General features: G+C 48.1%; 6 protein-coding genes across 6 annotated transcripts; 4 read left to right on the top strand and 2 right to left on the bottom strand.

Moving 5' to 3' along the window:
* Positions 1 to 1,988: 1,988 nt before the first annotated feature.
* Positions 1,989 to 4,111, top strand: CORC01_12790 (L-amino-acid oxidase; the record flags this gene model as incomplete). Its single annotated transcript, XM_022624408.1, has 2 exons — positions 1,989 to 2,558; positions 2,612 to 4,111. 2 exons carry the CDS (start codon positions 1,989 to 1,991, stop codon positions 4,109 to 4,111), a joined length of 2,070 nt encoding a protein of 689 aa, XP_022469112.1.
* A 271-nt stretch (positions 4,112 to 4,382) lies between these two features.
* CORC01_12789 (protein kinase) lies at positions 4,383 to 7,222 on the bottom strand (the record flags this gene model as incomplete). The annotated part of the gene is made up of 4 exons (XM_022624407.1): positions 4,383 to 5,201; positions 5,270 to 6,019; positions 6,072 to 7,031; positions 7,157 to 7,222. 4 exons carry the CDS (start codon positions 7,220 to 7,222, stop codon positions 4,383 to 4,385), a joined length of 2,595 nt encoding a protein of 864 aa, XP_022469111.1.
* Positions 7,223 to 8,185: 963 nt separating this feature from the next.
* On the top strand, positions 8,186 to 8,398 carry CORC01_12788 (uncharacterized protein; the record flags this gene model as incomplete). Its single annotated transcript, XM_022624406.1, has 2 exons — positions 8,186 to 8,241; positions 8,347 to 8,398. 2 exons carry the CDS (start codon positions 8,186 to 8,188, stop codon positions 8,396 to 8,398), a joined length of 108 nt encoding a protein of 35 aa, XP_022469110.1.
* Positions 8,399 to 9,268: 870 nt separating this feature from the next.
* CORC01_12787 (CMGC/DYRK protein kinase) lies at positions 9,269 to 11,306 on the top strand (the record flags this gene model as incomplete). The annotated part of the gene is made up of 3 exons (XM_022624405.1): positions 9,269 to 9,388; positions 10,158 to 10,904; positions 10,962 to 11,306. The coding sequence occupies 3 exons, from the start codon at positions 9,269 to 9,271 to the stop codon at positions 11,304 to 11,306; spliced, it is 1,212 nt and encodes a 403-aa protein (XP_022469109.1).
* A 2,561-nt stretch (positions 11,307 to 13,867) lies between these two features.
* CORC01_12786 (uncharacterized protein) lies at positions 13,868 to 14,567 on the top strand (the record flags this gene model as incomplete). The annotated part of the gene is made up of 2 exons (XM_022624404.1): positions 13,868 to 14,329; positions 14,403 to 14,567. The coding sequence occupies 2 exons, from the start codon at positions 13,868 to 13,870 to the stop codon at positions 14,565 to 14,567; spliced, it is 627 nt and encodes a 208-aa protein (XP_022469108.1).
* An 843-nt stretch (positions 14,568 to 15,410) lies between these two features.
* Positions 15,411 to 17,158, bottom strand: CORC01_12785 (uncharacterized protein; the record flags this gene model as incomplete). Its single annotated transcript, XM_022624403.1, has 5 exons — positions 15,411 to 15,629; positions 15,682 to 15,762; positions 15,817 to 15,945; positions 16,006 to 16,892; positions 16,960 to 17,158. The coding sequence occupies 5 exons, from the start codon at positions 17,156 to 17,158 to the stop codon at positions 15,411 to 15,413; spliced, it is 1,515 nt and encodes a 504-aa protein (XP_022469107.1).
* Between the last annotated feature and the right edge of the window lie 1,104 nt (positions 17,159 to 18,262).

Genomic DNA, 18,262 nt, shown 5'->3' with positions numbered 1-18,262 from the left:
ATTCATGTATCTTGGTCTCGCTCGCGTGCAGCCAATAGATATTTAGTGTTGCTATAGTGCCAGATGATAGGATGTCTTGGCAAATGATGTTGGGTATCTATATTAACAACTCGATTCACCGTCGAGACTCTTCTTGCGATATCTTTTGACACCTTTGTATGAGCGACGTTGAAGTTTCCAGAGTTGTTGGCGTTCACTCCAGAAGAGAAGCTTCCGAACTAACTCGGCTCTCGATTGATAGCAACACACAGTAATATGAAATACTTATCTACACCTTTTGTTATAAAGAATGCTAAGAACAGGTGCAGCCGTTCTCAAAGCAGTCTCCGCAATTCTTTTTGGAGGTACCATTCGTTCCATGACCAACTACAGCTTTATAAAATTCACATACAGTAGAAATAGTGTTTTTTTTTGCATTAATCTCCAAAAAACCTTTCGGCGTCAAGGAGTGGCAAATGAATGTTGGCCTGTCTTTATAGGACGCCACAAATATTACCAATAACAAAGCCATGATACGGTGCCCTTCGGTAGAACAAACAATCGGAATGTAAGAGACTTCCGATTGTTTGATTATATTGCCAGGTCAAATCCTTGCCCGCATTTGGACACCAAGTTAGAGCAACTTTCTGCAAGATGATTTTTGCCAACTGGGCCTTAAGGGGCCATCGGTATCTTCAAGGCAATTTGAAGCGAGACGTCGGCCATATTTGATTTATTTCTGTAATCATGGAAGCAGAGGAAGGACACTAGACTGACTTGCCTGTCGAGATTAGGTGGGGAGTATCTCCTTGTCATCCGGACCGGTACGATAGGATGGACCGTGCCGGTGCCATGATGTATGCAATTCTTTGCGCAGGAGAATCTCTCGAAATAACGCATTCCTGGGCATCCGGCCGGCAATTGCTGACAATGAAGATAAGTTATCTCTAGCCAAGAGATCTAGGCTTGTCAACCCCGATTTTGTCGTCTTGGCGATGGCAATGTGAATTGACACATTTACCCGGCGATCCACACTTACACCGCTCTTATTGTCACAGCACCGACACTTTGTACTCGGCGGAGGTTACCCAAGTGTGAAAGGATCTCAATTCTCATGTGAGACTCCAATGTCAATTCAAGAGGAGAATCCACCAAATATTAGCAACCAGGAACGGCTCAGATTTCAGGAGCATTCGGAAATCTGATTTGCCAGAATGGGGATCGGGTCTCCGGATATCCACCACGGGGCCCCCATTTTCTAGAGTTGCACCAGAACTCATTACCCCTAACACCCCTCCAGCGAGTGGTACCCTATATGTACATTACACAGCCTTCTTTTTTTTTGATCTTTCGCCTTCATTCGCCATAACCGCGACGCAACTCTGATTCCATTTCCCTGCAAGCCAAACTTTGAGAGCAAGGTCGAGAAGGATCTGTGATAAGCCGGCATAACACACCACAACAGCCGATACTCGGGTCTCGCAAGCTGGGGGTTCCCCGCGGTTCCGATGCCGGGATTGCAAACAAGGCCGGGCCCATGCAACGTCCCTCCCGCCAAGACACCAACGATATGAACTCGAGAGAAACGAGAAGTCTGACCTATGCGTGATTAGAAATTATCCACGTTTTCTGTGGTCGCTTGCGCCGTCTTCGGGCATAACTCCCACGTTTTCGGACTCATTGAGGAGTTGGGCCCTGATAGTTGGTAACCGGTTCTACGCAATATGACGAAAACTCGACTAAAGCCGACCTCCCCGAGAACCTCCGTGGCAGGACTGATATTAATCTAATTAGATAATGCCCAGCATCTAAAGATCTGCCAAGCCTCTAATATGCCCATCAGGGTGCTTATCAAAACCTCACTTGGTTGAGCCTCTTCAATGGTCAAGGGTGGTTTGCAATCGCCATGCAGTCATATAAAGAGCAAATTCATTCATTAATGCCTCTATTGAGTCCGTCAGGCTTATAAATCTTTGTAAATTTTGTTCTCAAAGTCTGTCACAGTCAACATGGCTGCTCGTTGGTCGACCCTCCTCACTGCAGTAGCTAGTCTTTGCCAGGCGGCTGTTGCGGAACCAGTATTTCGCGAAAAGATTATCTTCCAGGGCCCCTTCGAAGTCGAGAGAAATGGAGTCCGCAACATCAACATTGAGTACAGTAGGGCTCTCGACGGAGAGCTCTCTATTGTCTATGGTGACTGCGGGATGAAGACTCCTTTCGAAGCTCACCACAAAATTGGACGGACACACATTGGATCTCACCCTGCCGCGAAACGTCATTTGGAATGGAAAGATCAACTGCCGACCAAATTTGTCTGGATGGTGCCTGAAGATGTCTCTTTGGGTTGTTTACATGCCTTCATCGACAGCCAGCTTGTTGGCCGTTCTTCAGAGCACTCTGTCAAGAGTCGTAAGATGAGGAGACGTGCAACTTTCGCTGAGGCCACCGACCCGATGGGCCCGTGGTTTGATGGTATTGAGTACCTCAAGCAGAAGCAACCCGATGAGGTGTTTGTTGCATCTGTTAAGAACAAGACGTTTGGCATCTTGGGCGCCGGTATTTCCGGTCTGCACACTGGTGTGAGTAATTCAGAGCTTTCTCTGCGAGGGCGAGAAACTGACAAGAGCCGCAGTTGCTACTTGACTCTGTAGGTATCCACAACTGGAAGATCCTGGAGTCCTCAGAAAAGATTGGCGGACGTATTCGCACCGCGTACTTGAATGGATCGACTCCGGAAGAGCACCAGCACCATGAGCTTGGGCCTATGCGGTTCCCACACAGCATATATGACGCTGAAACCAACGAAACTTATCCCATCAACGACCAGAAGATGATTTACCAGCTGGCGGACGTTCTCAACGAGATCAACGCTGACGCGGATTCTTCTCTGCAAGTCAAATTCATCCCCTGGATTCAGATCTCTGACAATGCGCCCGTTGCTACCAAGGAGCGTCGGCCTGATGGCACTGTTCCGGGTCGCAAGGAGATCGCGGCCGATCCCTCCCTCATGACCAACACGACTTACTCTAATGAAACTGCAGCCAACGAAGCAATCCAGGCCCTTGAAGACTTTAAAGCTTTAACTCCCGAGAGACGTAAATTCTACGCTACCAATGTCTTCAAGGCTCACAGGGAGGCTGTCGAGACTGGCATGTTCGACTTTTCCGAAGTCGAATACCTGCTACACGTTATGCACACTGATCTCAACGTGACTGATGAGGTTACTCCTTCTCACGTTGTCTGGCCTATGTGGGAGTTTGAGACTGTCTACTTCCTGGCAAATGAGTGGCGCACCATTGATGGTGGCATTAGCCGCCTTCCCGCGGCCTTTGAAAACATCATCAAGGACCGCATCGCCTACAAGGCGAAGGTCTTTGGCGTCAAGTACAACGAGGATTCCAACAACCTCAACGTCACCTGGCGCGAGACCGGGGGCAACCCCTGGTCGAAGAACACTACAACCGAACAGTTCGATTACGTCTTCAACAGCGTACCCTTTAACGTGCTCAAGTACTGGGAGCTCCCGCCTCATTCCAGCTTGATGCGCCGCGCCACCGAGCGCACCGTCTTTCTCGGTGCTGTGAAGGTCGCCATGCAGTATAAGACTCGCTTCTGGGAGCACCTAGAGCACCCCATCATCGGTGGCTGTGGGCGCACCGACATCTACGGCATCGGCCAGATTTGCTACCCATCCTACAACATCAACGGAACCGGGCCTGGCGTAATGCTCACTAGCTATGCGCCCGACGCAGACGCGGTGGTCGCGTGCTCCATGCCCGTCGAGGAGCATATCGCGTACATCCAGCGAGCCATGGTCGAGATCCACGGTCCCATTGCTGATGAGATGTGGACCGGCAACTACGAGCGTCACTGTTGGGAACAGGATGAGCATCATGCAGGAGCATTTGCCGTCCCCATTGTCCCTCAGCAGCAGCTCTACCTGCCAGCTTTCTGGCAGACTGAGTTCAACACAGTGTTCATCGGCGAACACACCAGTTTCACGCATTCGTGGGTTTTTAGTGCTCTTGAGAGCTCTACGCGTGGTACTGTCCAAATGCTACTGGACCTTGGTCTGATCGATGAGGCTAAGCAGATCACCAGGACTTGGATGGCAAGATGGATTAGCGTTTGATAGGTTGAAAAATGAAAATACCCTATTGAATAAGATTAGTCCTCCAGCCAATACTGATACGCCTGAAAACACCAAAAGCTCCAACGTTCGATCACCCATATGCAATCAACAGTCCTAACCTTCGATCTAAGTGTTTCACTATGTTCGTATGGTTTAGTACTAGCATGTAGTAAAGGGATATGGACTGAGCGCGATAAGTCGAGAGTCTATTAAGAACTAGATAGCCGATCGGGGTATCACAACGATGCTGAAGCATACTTATCGCTGTTTCTTAGGGTCGAGAGCATGGAAAGCACCAATTGAGCATCGCTTTCAGCATAAACGAGTCACCTTCCCGTACCTGATGAGGAGGCGGAGGACCTGGCCCAATCGCCCCAGTCCACTCATCTCCTGGACTTTTTTGAACCTCCGCAGTAACGCCAGTTGCCCTAGTTTCTTCGCTATCTGCCGTAGTACTGTGGGGATATGTCTTTGGCTGACTTCTAGTCTCAAGTCTCGCCGCAATATCCGGCGAAGTCTTCGATGGCCCATTCGTCATCGGAAATGGTGCTTGTGGCTGAGTTTGCACATCGAATCTCGAAGAACCAAGGATGAGCTGTCTCCTCTCGGCGTCTGCTGCAGATGCTTCGGTCCGTATCATACCTGTCCCAAAGGTCTGTTCATCTCTAGTCGCCTCACTATGCCCTTCAACTTTAGCTGGCAGGACTGCGGTAATGTTCGCCATTGACCCAGGCTTTTTGCTCTTCCCTTCTGATGGATTCGAGCAACGCTCGCTCCAAGGACCCCAGGTTTCATTGTGCTCTTGGTATTTCATCGAGGGGATAGACCTGGGAACATGTTTCTGAGCTTCATGTTTAGCGAGGGCGACTCTGGTTGGAGATAATGATTCAGCCTCGAGAGCACTTGGGTCTTCCGAGTAATCCGTGCTATTCCAAGCAAAAGAAGACTCTAAAGTTCTCAGTTCAGTGGCAACTTTGTCGCATTTCGCGCGGCCTTTGGGGTCGACAGACAACATGTCGTTGAGTATGAAAGAAAGAAATTCCTTGAAGTATTGGCTGCATGGTCGTTCGTTTCGTACCTCATCAATCCACTACAATATGTTAGAGCCGTGACTCCAAAGTTGATCTCAAGGATGGCGTTCCAGGCAGTTCAACCTACCTTTCGGACTGAAGACTTCACTTCTGGCTCTTTCTTACCGTCTCCTGTGACCCGAATGTTGAAAAATTTGTCGTACTTGATTGGATATCCCCCGACATCATCATTCACTCTGAGCTGCACGAAGTCTGTCTTGACGCCGTCTGTTCCAGTGAGATACCATGCGATAAACTCGAGAAACACGCAACCCAAAGCCCATATGTCGTAAGACCTAGAAATAGGATGCTGAAGGTCAACCTCGGGTGCTCGATGCGTCGGGCTATATCCGACAGCCGGTTTGTTGGATCGAGTATCTCGGCCATGGAACCGAGTGAATCCGAAGTCGCTGATCACCAGAATTCCGTCAGGGTATTTCTCATTCACAAACAGGAGGATGTTTTCAGGCTTGATATCCCCATGTATTCCGAAATCTGTAGCATGTTCAGACGGGCTTCTGTGAATCTTCTGCAGACCTTCAGCGAGACCACGGCACTGAGCCGCTACCCATCGAAGGGACTTTGGTGTATTTGGCGGGTCATGGTTCAACCAGTACTCCTTGAGATTGCTCTCGGCCCAAGGGAAGAGCATGTTCCATTTATCACCTTGTTTCCAGGTGGCCAAAAGCCTAATGACATGGTCGTGACTCGAATGGCTGACAATCTTTGACAAAGCCCTGACTTCTTCTCGGAAATTGCACTCCCGAGTGTGTTGTGAATTGTCTTGCTCAGGCAAAAGTTGTTTGACAGCAAAAGATGGAGCCTTTTCTTTCGTATCCTGACTTTCTGATTAGCTTGGTTCCGATGAAAGGCCGAGGGCTATAAATTACGTTGTAGACCTTGAAGTGTCCCGGGTGTATTTTGACACGTCGTACTTGACTGTATCGAGTCGTTTCTTTTGGTCCATAGTCCTTTATGAACGGAAGAACGGTTCCCGCCTCCAAATCGTAGTGTGGTATTCTATTGCGGCTGTCCTCAAGCAAGAAAAATGGCGAGCGCATCTTCTTCTGGTATGTGTTGAAGGCCGTCCAGTCGCTACGGTGCCATTGACTTCCGAAGTCCCAGCAGACCAGTTCTCCATCAGTAAGACTCTTTGGGTAGAGTCGGCCAATTAGGTCCTTTGCTCCAGGTCGTTTAGTAAATGGCAAGTCGTCGTCCGTCAGGTCTCGGTCAATAAACTGCCGTATTTCCTCCACCTTCCCGAGATGCGTAAGAATGGCAAATACACTTCGAGAGCCGACGCTGCGATTGTCTTCCGGATCAGGACAAATTTTGCCCGCATAAGCCTGCAGAGTATACTCCAATGGTGCTTCGTCGGCCAAAGCCTCTTTCAAGGCTTGAAGCACAGAGTCTCTTGTGAAAATTCTGAGTAGATCGGTCACAGGAAGCCAGTCTTGTTCATTTTCGTCCCCAGCGTAGTACGAGAGACAGTTGCTGACTTCGAGGCTCATAGATGTGACTGCAGTCGCGCCAATGTTGTTTGAGACGCCATTCATGAAATGGGAACCTATACCCTTGAAATCATTTTCCGAATCTTTCGGAAGTTCCTCCGAGCCAGGCAAAGATGAATTGAAAGCCTCTACGGCCGCAGCATAGCCTCGATCGTTCTGTGTATAAGCACTGACCCCGTCCGGAATGTCTAGAGCGGCTTTGGAGTTACTGGATGCAGTGGGAGACGGTCGTGAGAGAAGGGTATGTTGTGATTCCGCAGGATAAGTGACATGGTCGCTGCTAGAGAATGCCGCATCCGTTTTCCATGCGGCTATCTCTATATGTACCCGGGGCGGCACCTCGACGGCGATGTTAGTGAATAGAAACCGGTCGGGAACGGCAAATTCATTCCTCACTTCTTCCCAAGCTAGAGAAATGATGAAAAGAGAATTATGTAGGAATGCCCAAAGCAGAGTCGACTCACAATTGGGACAGCGTGTTCGAGTTTAAGGCTCCCGTTCGAGTCCAAACTATTATTTTGCGTGTGCATTTGGATGACCGCACCGTTTCGGTAAGATTGATTGGGGTGGGAAAGATCTTGAGGAACAGGGGCGTAAATGTTTCATCAATTCGTCGATGAACCAGACTCTTCAAGTAAGGCAGAAGCCACCTGATGTATTGATCCATGGATACCTGAGATGTCGTCCCGCCGATTTAATCAAGACACTACTCTGTACACATTTGACGGTGGAAATTGAGCTAGACTCGGGGCTGTGGTGGCCTGAAGCATAGCCTCACATCCAAGAGGACATAAAGAACACAGCTACCAAGTCAGGATCAGGCTACAAGTGTACATTCGAAAGGGCTGTGGGGGCCGTCTCATAACAGACAGAACCCCAGGCCATTATCCAAGGCGCAGCTTACGCTTTCATCACGTCCAGCCAAATTGTCAGTGGCCGAAAGCCAGTTTCAGGCGGTGTAGGATTGGAGCAGCCACCGCCAAAAGGTAAGGCAGCTGCTTACCTTACTGAGGCTGTTTCATGCCAAGGAGGCAGATTTATCGATCGCATTTCATCGAGGTCAGACGTCGGCTTGATGGATACGCCTCATATTCGGTGAGAGGGAAGGCGGCAAACGGAAGTGGAAAAAACAGGGGTAGTAAAATTGCACATTATCCATCACGGAGTTAATCCTCCGCATCAGTCTGGCAGTTTGTCACATCATCCTGAAATTCTCAAAATAACTGAATCAGGCTCCAGTATAGTAGAAGAAAACGATAAAAGGTTGGCGTTTGAACGCCGCCATGATGAGTCTCGATGTTGCCCATCTCCACTTCCACCTGGCGGAACTGATTGACAGCGACTATTCCCTACCAACTTTCTTTTAAAACCATCATTCTTCAACTCTAGAAATCTTTTTTCCACAAAAGTATCTGCAACAGTTTATCTAGTCATGTCTACTCAAGAAAGCGGCGGGTGGCAGGAGATTCACTGTAAACTCGTCAGAAGCCCTCATGGGCTTTCCAATCTCCTTACCGCACTATACGGCGATGGAAAATTCTCCGTTGAGGTAAGTTTTTGATATTATGCTGCTGCAATCTCGCAGCCATCACACATCTTGAAGCTATCGTAAATCACAAGAGATTTACTAAGATTTCATCTTTTAATTATATAGACACGTCAAAATGTGTATTGTATCAAGGCACAAGAGTGTCAGGAACCTTTAGACATGGTGAGTGGGAGTCATTGCGTTTCCGTTGGATGATGCGTATCTAATTCTCCGATTACCGGAAGACTCTCCCAGAAGTGCGAGCTCATTTGAACGGGAATTTCGTCCAATGAATCGATGCCAGGAGAAGCAATGTTGACTTAAGGCAGCATTTGTTGCTAAACTCTACTTGTACCCTGCGTTCAATTTGTTGGTCAAACGTGGCAATTCTTCTCTTCTCAAGCGGAACAATCAATAATCATGTGCTTTCCACCAACACCGTGTAATTACATTCGTTTTTCGAGAAGCAACCTCCAAGTTCAAGACCAAAATGAAAAAAAGAGATAGAGGTCAATCAGGCTGTAGCCTGCGTCTGACTTTACAGGGCCAGTCCATGCACCTCATCAACCGTGTGACGCTTGGCGAAAGCCCCCCGGTAGGCGACGTGTCAGGCATCCAATAATGTGAATGAAGCCACCACCCACATTTATATCGTTGTGAAGAAATTGGTTGTTGATAATCTTGTTCGCCGTGTTCGCCAAAGCATTGACACTGAGGCTTTCGAGAAAAGCTGATCTTGAGGGTACCGGCGAGGCAGCCTGCTTGTCATTTTATCATACCCTTGACACCCACAATCTTGCCAGCATGAAAGATGGTGTGCTTGAAATTATCCGGACTTACGGGGTGAGTGTCGGTGTACTCAGTAAATCCCAACCGGCGCTTGCTGCTGGAGATGTAAGAGCTCAATCGGCTAGTATTTAAATACCACCAGCTGTGATACTGCCGGGTATTCCCATATAGGCGCTGTATTTGCAACCGTTGCTCATCCCATCATCTAAATAAATTCTGCCAGACTGTTTTCCGCGCCAATCGTTACCCTGTCGAGACTATGGCCAGTTCGGCACTCCAACTGGAGCCGCCTCCCGCTCATGTGGCACCTCCATCCATCCGCATCAACGACGAGCCTCAGGTCGATACTGTTGATTACATGTCATTGGTTTCGGCGTGGGTGAGTCCAACCGAGCCCCTTTTGGAAAATATTCCAAATGATGGCAATATCCAGTCTCATCTCGATCGAAGGCTGCATGAGAATGCAGTGGTTGATCCGTTTGATGCTTCCTGGTCATTTTGGCCATCCAAGCTCTTCCAGCACCTCTTTGACCGACAGGCTGTCTCAGGTGTCGTCCAGGAGCTAATTGTACAAGGTGCACTCCAAGTCGAGCCCGGTGAAACGGAAGCCATATGTCGGAGTTCTTGGACTGAAACGATTTATGGTGACGGTGCAGATAAAAAAGAGTATCGACTTATACTAGCCCTACTTGTTTTTGAAGATAAGGCTAGGTACATCAAAAGCTTTGTGGCTGAGGGTCTCAGCGATTCTCGTTTGCCATTGACGCTGGAACAGATCAAGAGTTACCAGTCGAGTTCTGATCGCCCCTTTTCTGGCTGGAGAATTCAGCATATGAATGGTTTTCACGACTGTCAGTACCAATTATTGGTTCCCATTCTGAACAAGACACCAACCCAAGGGGAGGTATCGCATTACGATTTCGAAACGAAGCAAGTACTTCCCTGGGTATCCATACCAAACAGAATCTCAGCAGCCTCTGCCAACGGGTCAGCTGTCACTCTAGGTGGCGGTTTTGGTGAAGTCAAGCAAATTGTTATCCATCATTGGCAACATTGCTTTCAAGACACCCTCCTAAAAGTAAGGATGAGTCTAATATTGGCTGTCAAGATTCCCACTCAGATACAGAGCCTGATATTTAGTGTTCTAGCTTTCGGCAAGACCCAGTTGCTTTGCCCTCAAAAGACTTTACACCTCGGACAAACAAGAGTTTGAGCAGGAAGTGAAGCACTTGAAGCGTTTCGGCGGCCGACATAGCCACATTGTCACGTTGCTTGCTACCTTTGCTCGGCAGATAGGTGGAGAAATCGAATATTTACTTCTATTTCCTTGGGCCAACTGCGATCTGCTGGAATTTTGGCGCCGAGAAGCAAGCGTCGCGAGGGATCACCAGCTCTTCAAGTGGGTTGCAAAGCAATTGTGTGGCATCACCGACGCCCTCCAGTACATACACGATCCCAAAGTGTTGGATGCAAACAACAAGCGACTATTCGGTAGACATGGCGATATCAAGCCCGAGAATGTGCTCTGGTTCAATTCTTCTTCGGACGGAGGCAACTTGGTTCTTTCAGACCTTGGCCTGACGAGAACACACCGAATAGAGTCTCGATCAAACAGGCCCGGCGCAAGAATACCAGTCTCTCCCAATTACAGACCTCCCGAGTGCGATATTGCTGGTGATGATGGTCTAGTGTCAAGATCCTTTGACATTTGGACACTGGGATGTCTATTCCTCGAATTCATGGTCTGGATTCTGGAAGGTTGGGAAGGATATGACGCCTTCAAACGAAATCGCATGTCTCCCTATATTCACGGTCACGACACGCCTGTATACTTTGAAATCGTTCGCGTAAATGGAGATGAATATGCAGTGGACATCAAGGAGAGTGTGACTAGGGTCAGTATTTCCGTATACACCGATACAGAGCAACATCACTAAGACTTAGTACTTTAGGAAATTGCTCGGCTCCGGAGTCATCAGAAATGCTCGCAGTACATCCACGATATGTTGGGCGTGATACAGACAAGGATGTTGATCGTTCAGTCTGAAAACCCCCCGAAGAAGCGGATCGCGGCACCTGAATTATTCAGGAAATTGAAAGAAATTGAAATCGCCTGCGGAGGACGGGACTACTGCATGAACCCCAGCACATCGACCACAGCTATTGAACCCCATCTGCCAGTGCGCGCTCATCTGAACGAGGTTGCACTACAGCATATTGCGGATCTCGACACAAGTCACCTCAGCAACATCATCAGGTATAGAGGAGGTCAGACACGGACCGCCGGGTCTCGGTGAAGGGTGGAATTTTTTCTAGGTAATACTTCATGTGTTGGGTCGTCAGGCCGCCGATTTTATTTCTCTCGAGATCGCCCTCCCCTGCTCCACATTCTAATGGCAACATGTTTGGCAAGTGTCTGTCTGGTCAGGGGTCCTGTCTACTGTCCTGTCTACTGTCAAAATTTCCTTCTATCTTCAATTCATCTGGGCATAATGGTCCGCTTCAATCGCTCTCAGAATCGTCTCCCTCTCATTCTTGATGCCAATTAATTATCAAGCGCTCCAAGATTGGACGGTCGTGTTCATTTGCCTTACCTGTGTCAATTTTCTTGGGACGATACAGAAAAAGCGGCCCCTTTCTGACTGCGATTATGGAAAGAGCTAGTTAGCAAAGAAACATTATTACATGGCCTCGGTTGACAGGTAAACCGTCAGCGTATAACAAGGCCGGTCACATACCGAAATCTGGCATTTTTGACGCGGGTATATCACTCGGAGATACTGTGATATAACCGATTCGTCGGTGTATCTGCCTCGGAACACTTCTGTGGCCATTGGCATGGAGCGCAGGGGTCTAGACTCGGGGCAAGACAAATTGGTAGGTTGGTACAGCGTGATGGTGTGAGAAGGGTTTGGTCCGCAAAGTATGGATACGTAAAGCTACCTAGAAATGGACGATGTCTCGCAAAGCGGATTTATGTAGGAAACAGGCCAAGGGGCGGTCTGCTCATTGGAAACCCGAGATCAGCCTAGGCGGCAATGCACACTTCGTGGAAAGCCCTGCAGAAAGCCGAAAGTTGCGTTTTTCGCCCAGATTTGTCGCTTCCAACCATACCAGCCGGCTACCTGCCAGCTCATTCAGCCATTTACAACAGCACTGTGAAACAATGTACATGCGGGGACAATGAATTAATCCTTCTTGGGTTCTTGACGTCAGATGCGCGAGAATGCCTCCTCCCAGCGCTGCTGGTGATATGACAAGATGAGGCAGTGCGCTTGACAAGAACAAACGAGAGACTTGAACAAAATGTGGTGTTTACGTACGGCTGCGGAAGAAGTTATGTGGCAAGCCCTACGTCTCACTGTCCGCAAAATTTCCGTTGCCTCGAAAAGGAACCTGTTCTATTAGTATACATCCGCGGCACCTCTGTGCCAACCATCAAAGACCCGTGGCGAACCACTTTCCATGTGGTTTCACTGCCTCCGCCGCCAACCAAACGACACTTCACCACACTTGGTGACCATCAAATTTGCTCATGAGGCGGACATTTGAACTCGCTGGGTCGCCCTTCACGACTCTGCCGGACAACAAATGCTTGGGTGTCCCCCCATGTCAGCAGGCGGTGGCGGAGCTTACACAAACAGGAATGAAATGGCGTGGTGTGCGACCTTGGAAGTCGCCTTGCCCTACCACAATCAAGTACGCTGCATATTGGCGAAGATCTCATGCTCGTCTCGCCTACGCCCCATGTGGTCGACACCGTATTGCAGGAGCCTGCATGATTTCAATCTCTTGCATCACCACCTCATTTATCCCCATTGACGTCCTGACAAGACGCTTGTAAATGCATCAGTCGAGCTATCATGGAATGGCCCTTAGACGAAGAAGGTTTGAAAATGGCTGACTTTGAGAGAGTATTCCGATATAATCCTCAAGCCACGACTGTTGTGAAATTATTGACAAAAGACTGTGTGAGTAGCGCTGTTTGCTGGATGTACGAATCAGGAGGAATGCTAATAACAAAGAAGGGGCCAGTCGTCTGGTCTCATAAGACAGCCGAAGATTGGAAGTCATGGCTTCAAGACGTAGGTTTCTTCGATCCGCCGCAGGAATCAAATCCACACTCACAAACTTGACTTAGTACTCCCCCTCCGTGAATGAGGACTCAGGTCTTGTTCTCATGTATGTAACCCTGGCGCATTCTGCATATCCATATGTCTAACGAGCATCTTGCAATCAAGCTTTGCTCGGAAACCGGGTGAACCGCAGAGTGACATCGGGAAGCTGGCATCCAGAGAGCCAGATTCGTCTTTCATCAAATCTCCACGCGGTCATCAAGGCACTTTTAATGAGAAAGATCGATCCTTGAGCTGGCCTAAGAATGAAACTGTATCAAACCACGGCATTCAAATCGAAAAACTTCATTTTCACATTGATAACGGTTTGAAGGGAGGTGGAAGGGAGGTTCGCCAGCTACCTTTCGACGAGGCTACATTCAGGATAATATGCGAAAGATTCTTCGTGCATTATTCGATATCAAGAGTCGTCAACCGAGCTGATGTTCCTCTCTTCTCCGAAACTCGAGTTTCAATGAAAGTCGAAGAATCCGACTCGACCAGTTACCCTGCCATCGGTGTGTATAATTATCACCTCCTGCCAATGACAATGTGCTGAACTAAACATGACCCCAGTCTACCATTGCAGATCTTCCAACACTTGGGCAGATGATATGGCATTGACTGTGACTTACTTTCCCCACAGCCAATTGAATTTTGCGATACTGTTCGGATGTACCGCGGAGGTCGAGAAGAATGTGTTCAACCGGCTGAGTCGGGCGAAAGACCGAGTTTCGCACCCCATGATTCTCCCAGGCATATTTGCGGAGTTGGAAAGGGATCGCATGGTCAAAGTTGTTGAGAAGACCGTAGATGATATCGAAGGGGCGATATTCGAGCTAGGCACCAGAAACCCTGTCGAAGGCGACACGCTTGAAGAAGAGGACAAGATCGATATGAGGCATTCTCGAAGAACAGCATGGCTGAATACCACCTATCTTCGCAACAGCCTTCGAGTTTGGAAATGTCAGCTTCGTAAAATGAACGACCACATCGCTGAATCTATGAACTTTGTGGAAAGTCCACTCAATATATGTGAGAGTGAGAAGTTGAGTGGCGAAGCACCGAGAGTGCAAAGCGACTACGGGATGGATACCACGAGCAAAATGATCACAGACCGACTTCGAATTCTCATCGAGGAGTTTGAGGACCGAATTCAAGACTGTACGATGAGTGTGGAAGGCATGACGATCGCAACGCAGTGGGTAAGTGTGAACCCGTCTCTACATATCCATAAACATACATGTATCCTTGCCTCAATATTGATCGGGACTATAGGCCCAGGGTGATACAAATGTGGATATTGCAACAGCCACAGGCCGTGACTCTAGGCAAATGCGGTCCATAGCTTTGGTGACGATGATATTCCTGCCCGGAACATTCTTTGCAGTGAGTACATCTTGTTCTCGATTTCTGACATTTCCCCAAAGGCTGCAGCTCTGAATCTTGCTGACGAACCATTAAGACATTGTTCTCGATGACGTTTTTTGATTGGTCTCCTAACGAGGATAAAAGGTCAGTTGTGTCAGGATACATATGGATCTACTTCCTAGTCACAGGCGTTTTCACTGCATCCACACTTGTAATCTGGTGGTATTTCCTCTCTCCACGTCGAAAGAAGTACCGAAGTTGCAGCTTAAGGACCTCAATCCTGGCCGTTTGAACTGAAACTTCTAGCTCAGATGGCCTGATCGAGTATTAAAATGTCTTGAGGAATCAAGTGGGTTCGAGATTCCAAAATAGAGCAGGCTATGATGATAGTACCGAAGCTTGAAGCTTTGGATTCTAAATTTTGCTCCAGGATCTGGGCCTGCATTCGAAGTCTCAACGGTCCAAAAAACGATTATGGGCTACCAATTTTTTCTTTCACTTGCCTGTGGGAGGCTCTCAACCTGCTCTTCAAAATGAATACACTAGAAATAACCCCTTAAGCAGAAGGTCAAGGGTTAACCCTCAGAGCATATTTTACATCAGGGTCATCTGAGCTCAACAGTTCATAAAGACGATCCCCCGCAGGTTTTCCAGTCTATTTTCGAATCATTGCATTGCATCCATAAAGAAAGAAATAATATCTTCTTCTGCTTGCCCAAATGAATTAATACCTGGACGTATGTTTTTGTTGAACTCATGACCATATTGAAAGAACAATGCAATGTTGCGAGACTGTATACGAAACTTTCTTTGCAAAAGTATTCTGCCTCATATTTAAAACAGACAGTTGACCCAACGCTAGCACCAGACTGAATATATAACAACAGACATTATCCGAATGTTGACCGCTGGTATTCAAGATATGCCCCCATCCCTACTTCTAACGGCAAGCTGCCTGCGTTCTTTGTCGCCAAGGTGTCCACCCTTCAAGACAAGCTGGCCTGCTTTATCGCGAATCTCGAAATTGTCCGACGTTGTCCAGTCCTGTCTTGAAGTCTTTTCCTTTATCACGTCTCGCCCGACCTGATTCTGAATATCCCGGCGACCATTCAGTAAATCGTTGCTCAATTTTGCCTATTACTGAGTTAGACTTGGATCAGTGGTTAGTAGCTGAGTGTGGACTTACGCCTCGTTCCTTTGAAGGCGCACCAGCATACTTGCAGAACCAGTCAGCACGAGTAAGGGAATGTATGATCATCTTGCAGTCCTATCGAATCGTTAGAAAAGATAAAACATTGGTGAGGTGTTCTTATGAGAGTACCTGAAGATTTTCACAAATCGCTAGCCACCTCTCTGAAAAGGTGTCAAAATGTTCCCACATTGACACTGTTCTCGACCCAGACCAAAGAGGTCGCATCGTGAAACCTTGTTGCTGCTTCATAGCGTAGCGCTGGATAAAATTTCAGTCAGAAAACGGGACCAGCTCCGCACATAATGAGTTGTCACGTACCAGAAGCCTCCAGCATATAAGCTCAACTTCAACACCAGAGATTCGATGATGAATTACCGCCTCTAAAAGATCCACTGGAGTATTATGATCATCCACAAGAGCCCAATCGGTCTTGCTCATACCCTTGGGTCTCTCTGGACGATCTAGACCAGCAGCTTGGCCATCATGGCCTCTGCGGCGCTTCCTGGGGTTTTCTGCTGCTTGGGGTACTGGAAGCTCTGGTTGAGTACCAGCAATCTTTCCAAGACGCTCGCGAGCTTTTCTTAGCTCAAAGAAATCACTCAGATCAGTAATACTCTCAAATAGCTTTTGCACATATGCTTGCTGCTGTACTGCAGTAGCAGGCCATGAAGCGTCGTCTTCTGGAGCTGCCCCAGTCGCACGCTTCACATGGCATTCATAGGCATCGTCCATTTCTTTGGACTGCTCCATGTTTTGAATTATGCCTTTGTATTGAAAGGCTGGGGCAACAACCAACCCTCCTTTCAAAAGGGGATGTTGATGATCTGTAAATGATGACGACTGTGATTCAGCTCTTGTCCCATTAACCGGCACAGAGTTTGGTGTTGAGGCTGTAGAGAGCGAATAGGTTGCCAGATGCTGCTCCCATGGTACTGAAAGTTCATTGACCGACTGATTCACGGAATCAGGTGGTACGCTCAATGTTTCCGGCCAGCCGTGAAAGAGTGCGCGGAGCTTCAAAGCCTCAATGACTTCGTCTGTCTGGGTAGGAGAGAATGCGGCAATACTTGATATCCATTCGTGAAATCGTTCAACGAGACCCCAGATGTCGTCACGATTAGGCCGGTTATACAAGAGGGTTCGGTAAAACCCGATTTCGGGGAAAAGCCGGAAGTGATCGTTATAGCGGTAAGGAATGATGTCGTCTGGGAAGACCAGGTCAGTCCATGATTCATGCAGATACATCACCTAATGCCACAAATGCTAACTTACTGAGGAGGACATCAAACATCCACTTCTTATCCGCAAAAGAGACCGTAAGATCGTCGATTACATCGAGATCAGCCTGAAATGGCGACATCTGGGCCGCTGGAAGGGCCGTCATAGACATAACTTCGTCCATGAGATTCTCATCAAAGAAATGGTAAGCGCCCGGCGCATTTCCATCAGCGAAGAAGTCGAAGTCCGACATGATGGCTGGTGATTTTGTAGAGATGGAAATTGTCGGGAGTATCAAAAGAGTAGGGAGATCGAGAGCGTCGCCGTGAAGCGGGTTGGGGAAGAGGTTGAGGAGGAGGTTGAGGAAGATATTGAGGGGAGAGAATAGTCCATCGTATTAAATGCTTCTATTTAAAGGTTGACGAAGGAAGGAAACCGCCGCATGACCGTTGAGTGAATCGTTGGGAATAACTTCACCGTCGTCTGGTACTCTACTAGGGGCCCGGGGATGTGGGTCCAGCTTCGCTTCACCTTGACCAGGCATCTATCAAGTGATCAATGATAGCGGATACTAGTTGAAGATACAAGATGAAATAAATTGAACTGCAGCTGTTTCCCGATTGGGAATTGCATAGATTCTTCCCACAACGCGACCAGGGCCCGTGGAGTTGTGTCTGGATACAACCTAAAAGATGAAGGATTCAAGAAGGTAAGGAGCATTCGACGTAGCCAAAGTCTTGCGATGGGAACTATTCCGCCTGGCTGGCCCCCAGAAGGACCGTCTCACACTCCGTGAGAGGCTGTCTGATCAAAGGAGGGACCTTGTTTCGTTCCTCACGTGGATCGACATGTCTTAGACCAGAGTGACAACATCAGAGAGTCGGGATGACTAGACAGGAATGGGAGTAGCCCGAGTGATCCATAGCTCGGGATGTATAATCTTGCTACATTTTGCCAATCTCCTTGTTCTCCTGTCGGCTTGGATAAGTACCTTATAAGGGCTGGAGAGGGAAGTGTTACTTCATGTATACTTCTTCGTCCATAAGAACAGAGGCTGCTGATATGTTGCGTCGAGCGTCATCAAGCAATCGACGTGTTTTGTGCAGCAAGTACACTGTGCTTTCAATGCTAGATATCCGTAGTATGGGATCATCCTCATCTGAATGAGCTCGGTAAGTTTTCGATTCTCGGTAAATTCGCGAAAAGCCGGTGAGAACTTTGTCCCAGGTGAAGGGCGGGGCCCCTGAAGTGATACACAGACGATCCGTCTAGTAGGGGCAGCGTCAGATATGGTAAATGTTTGATGATTACCGAAAAAGTGTTTTTTTCCTATTCACGCGGTGTTACACGTCTCGCA

This window comes from Colletotrichum orchidophilum (genome assembly GCF_001831195.1).
Source record: "Colletotrichum orchidophilum strain IMI 309357 chromosome Unknown Scaffold_165.1, whole genome shotgun sequence".
NCBI classification, from domain to species: Eukaryota; Fungi; Ascomycota; class Sordariomycetes; order Glomerellales; family Glomerellaceae; genus Colletotrichum; species Colletotrichum orchidophilum.
This window is presented reverse-complemented; position numbering and strand designations above follow the sequence as displayed.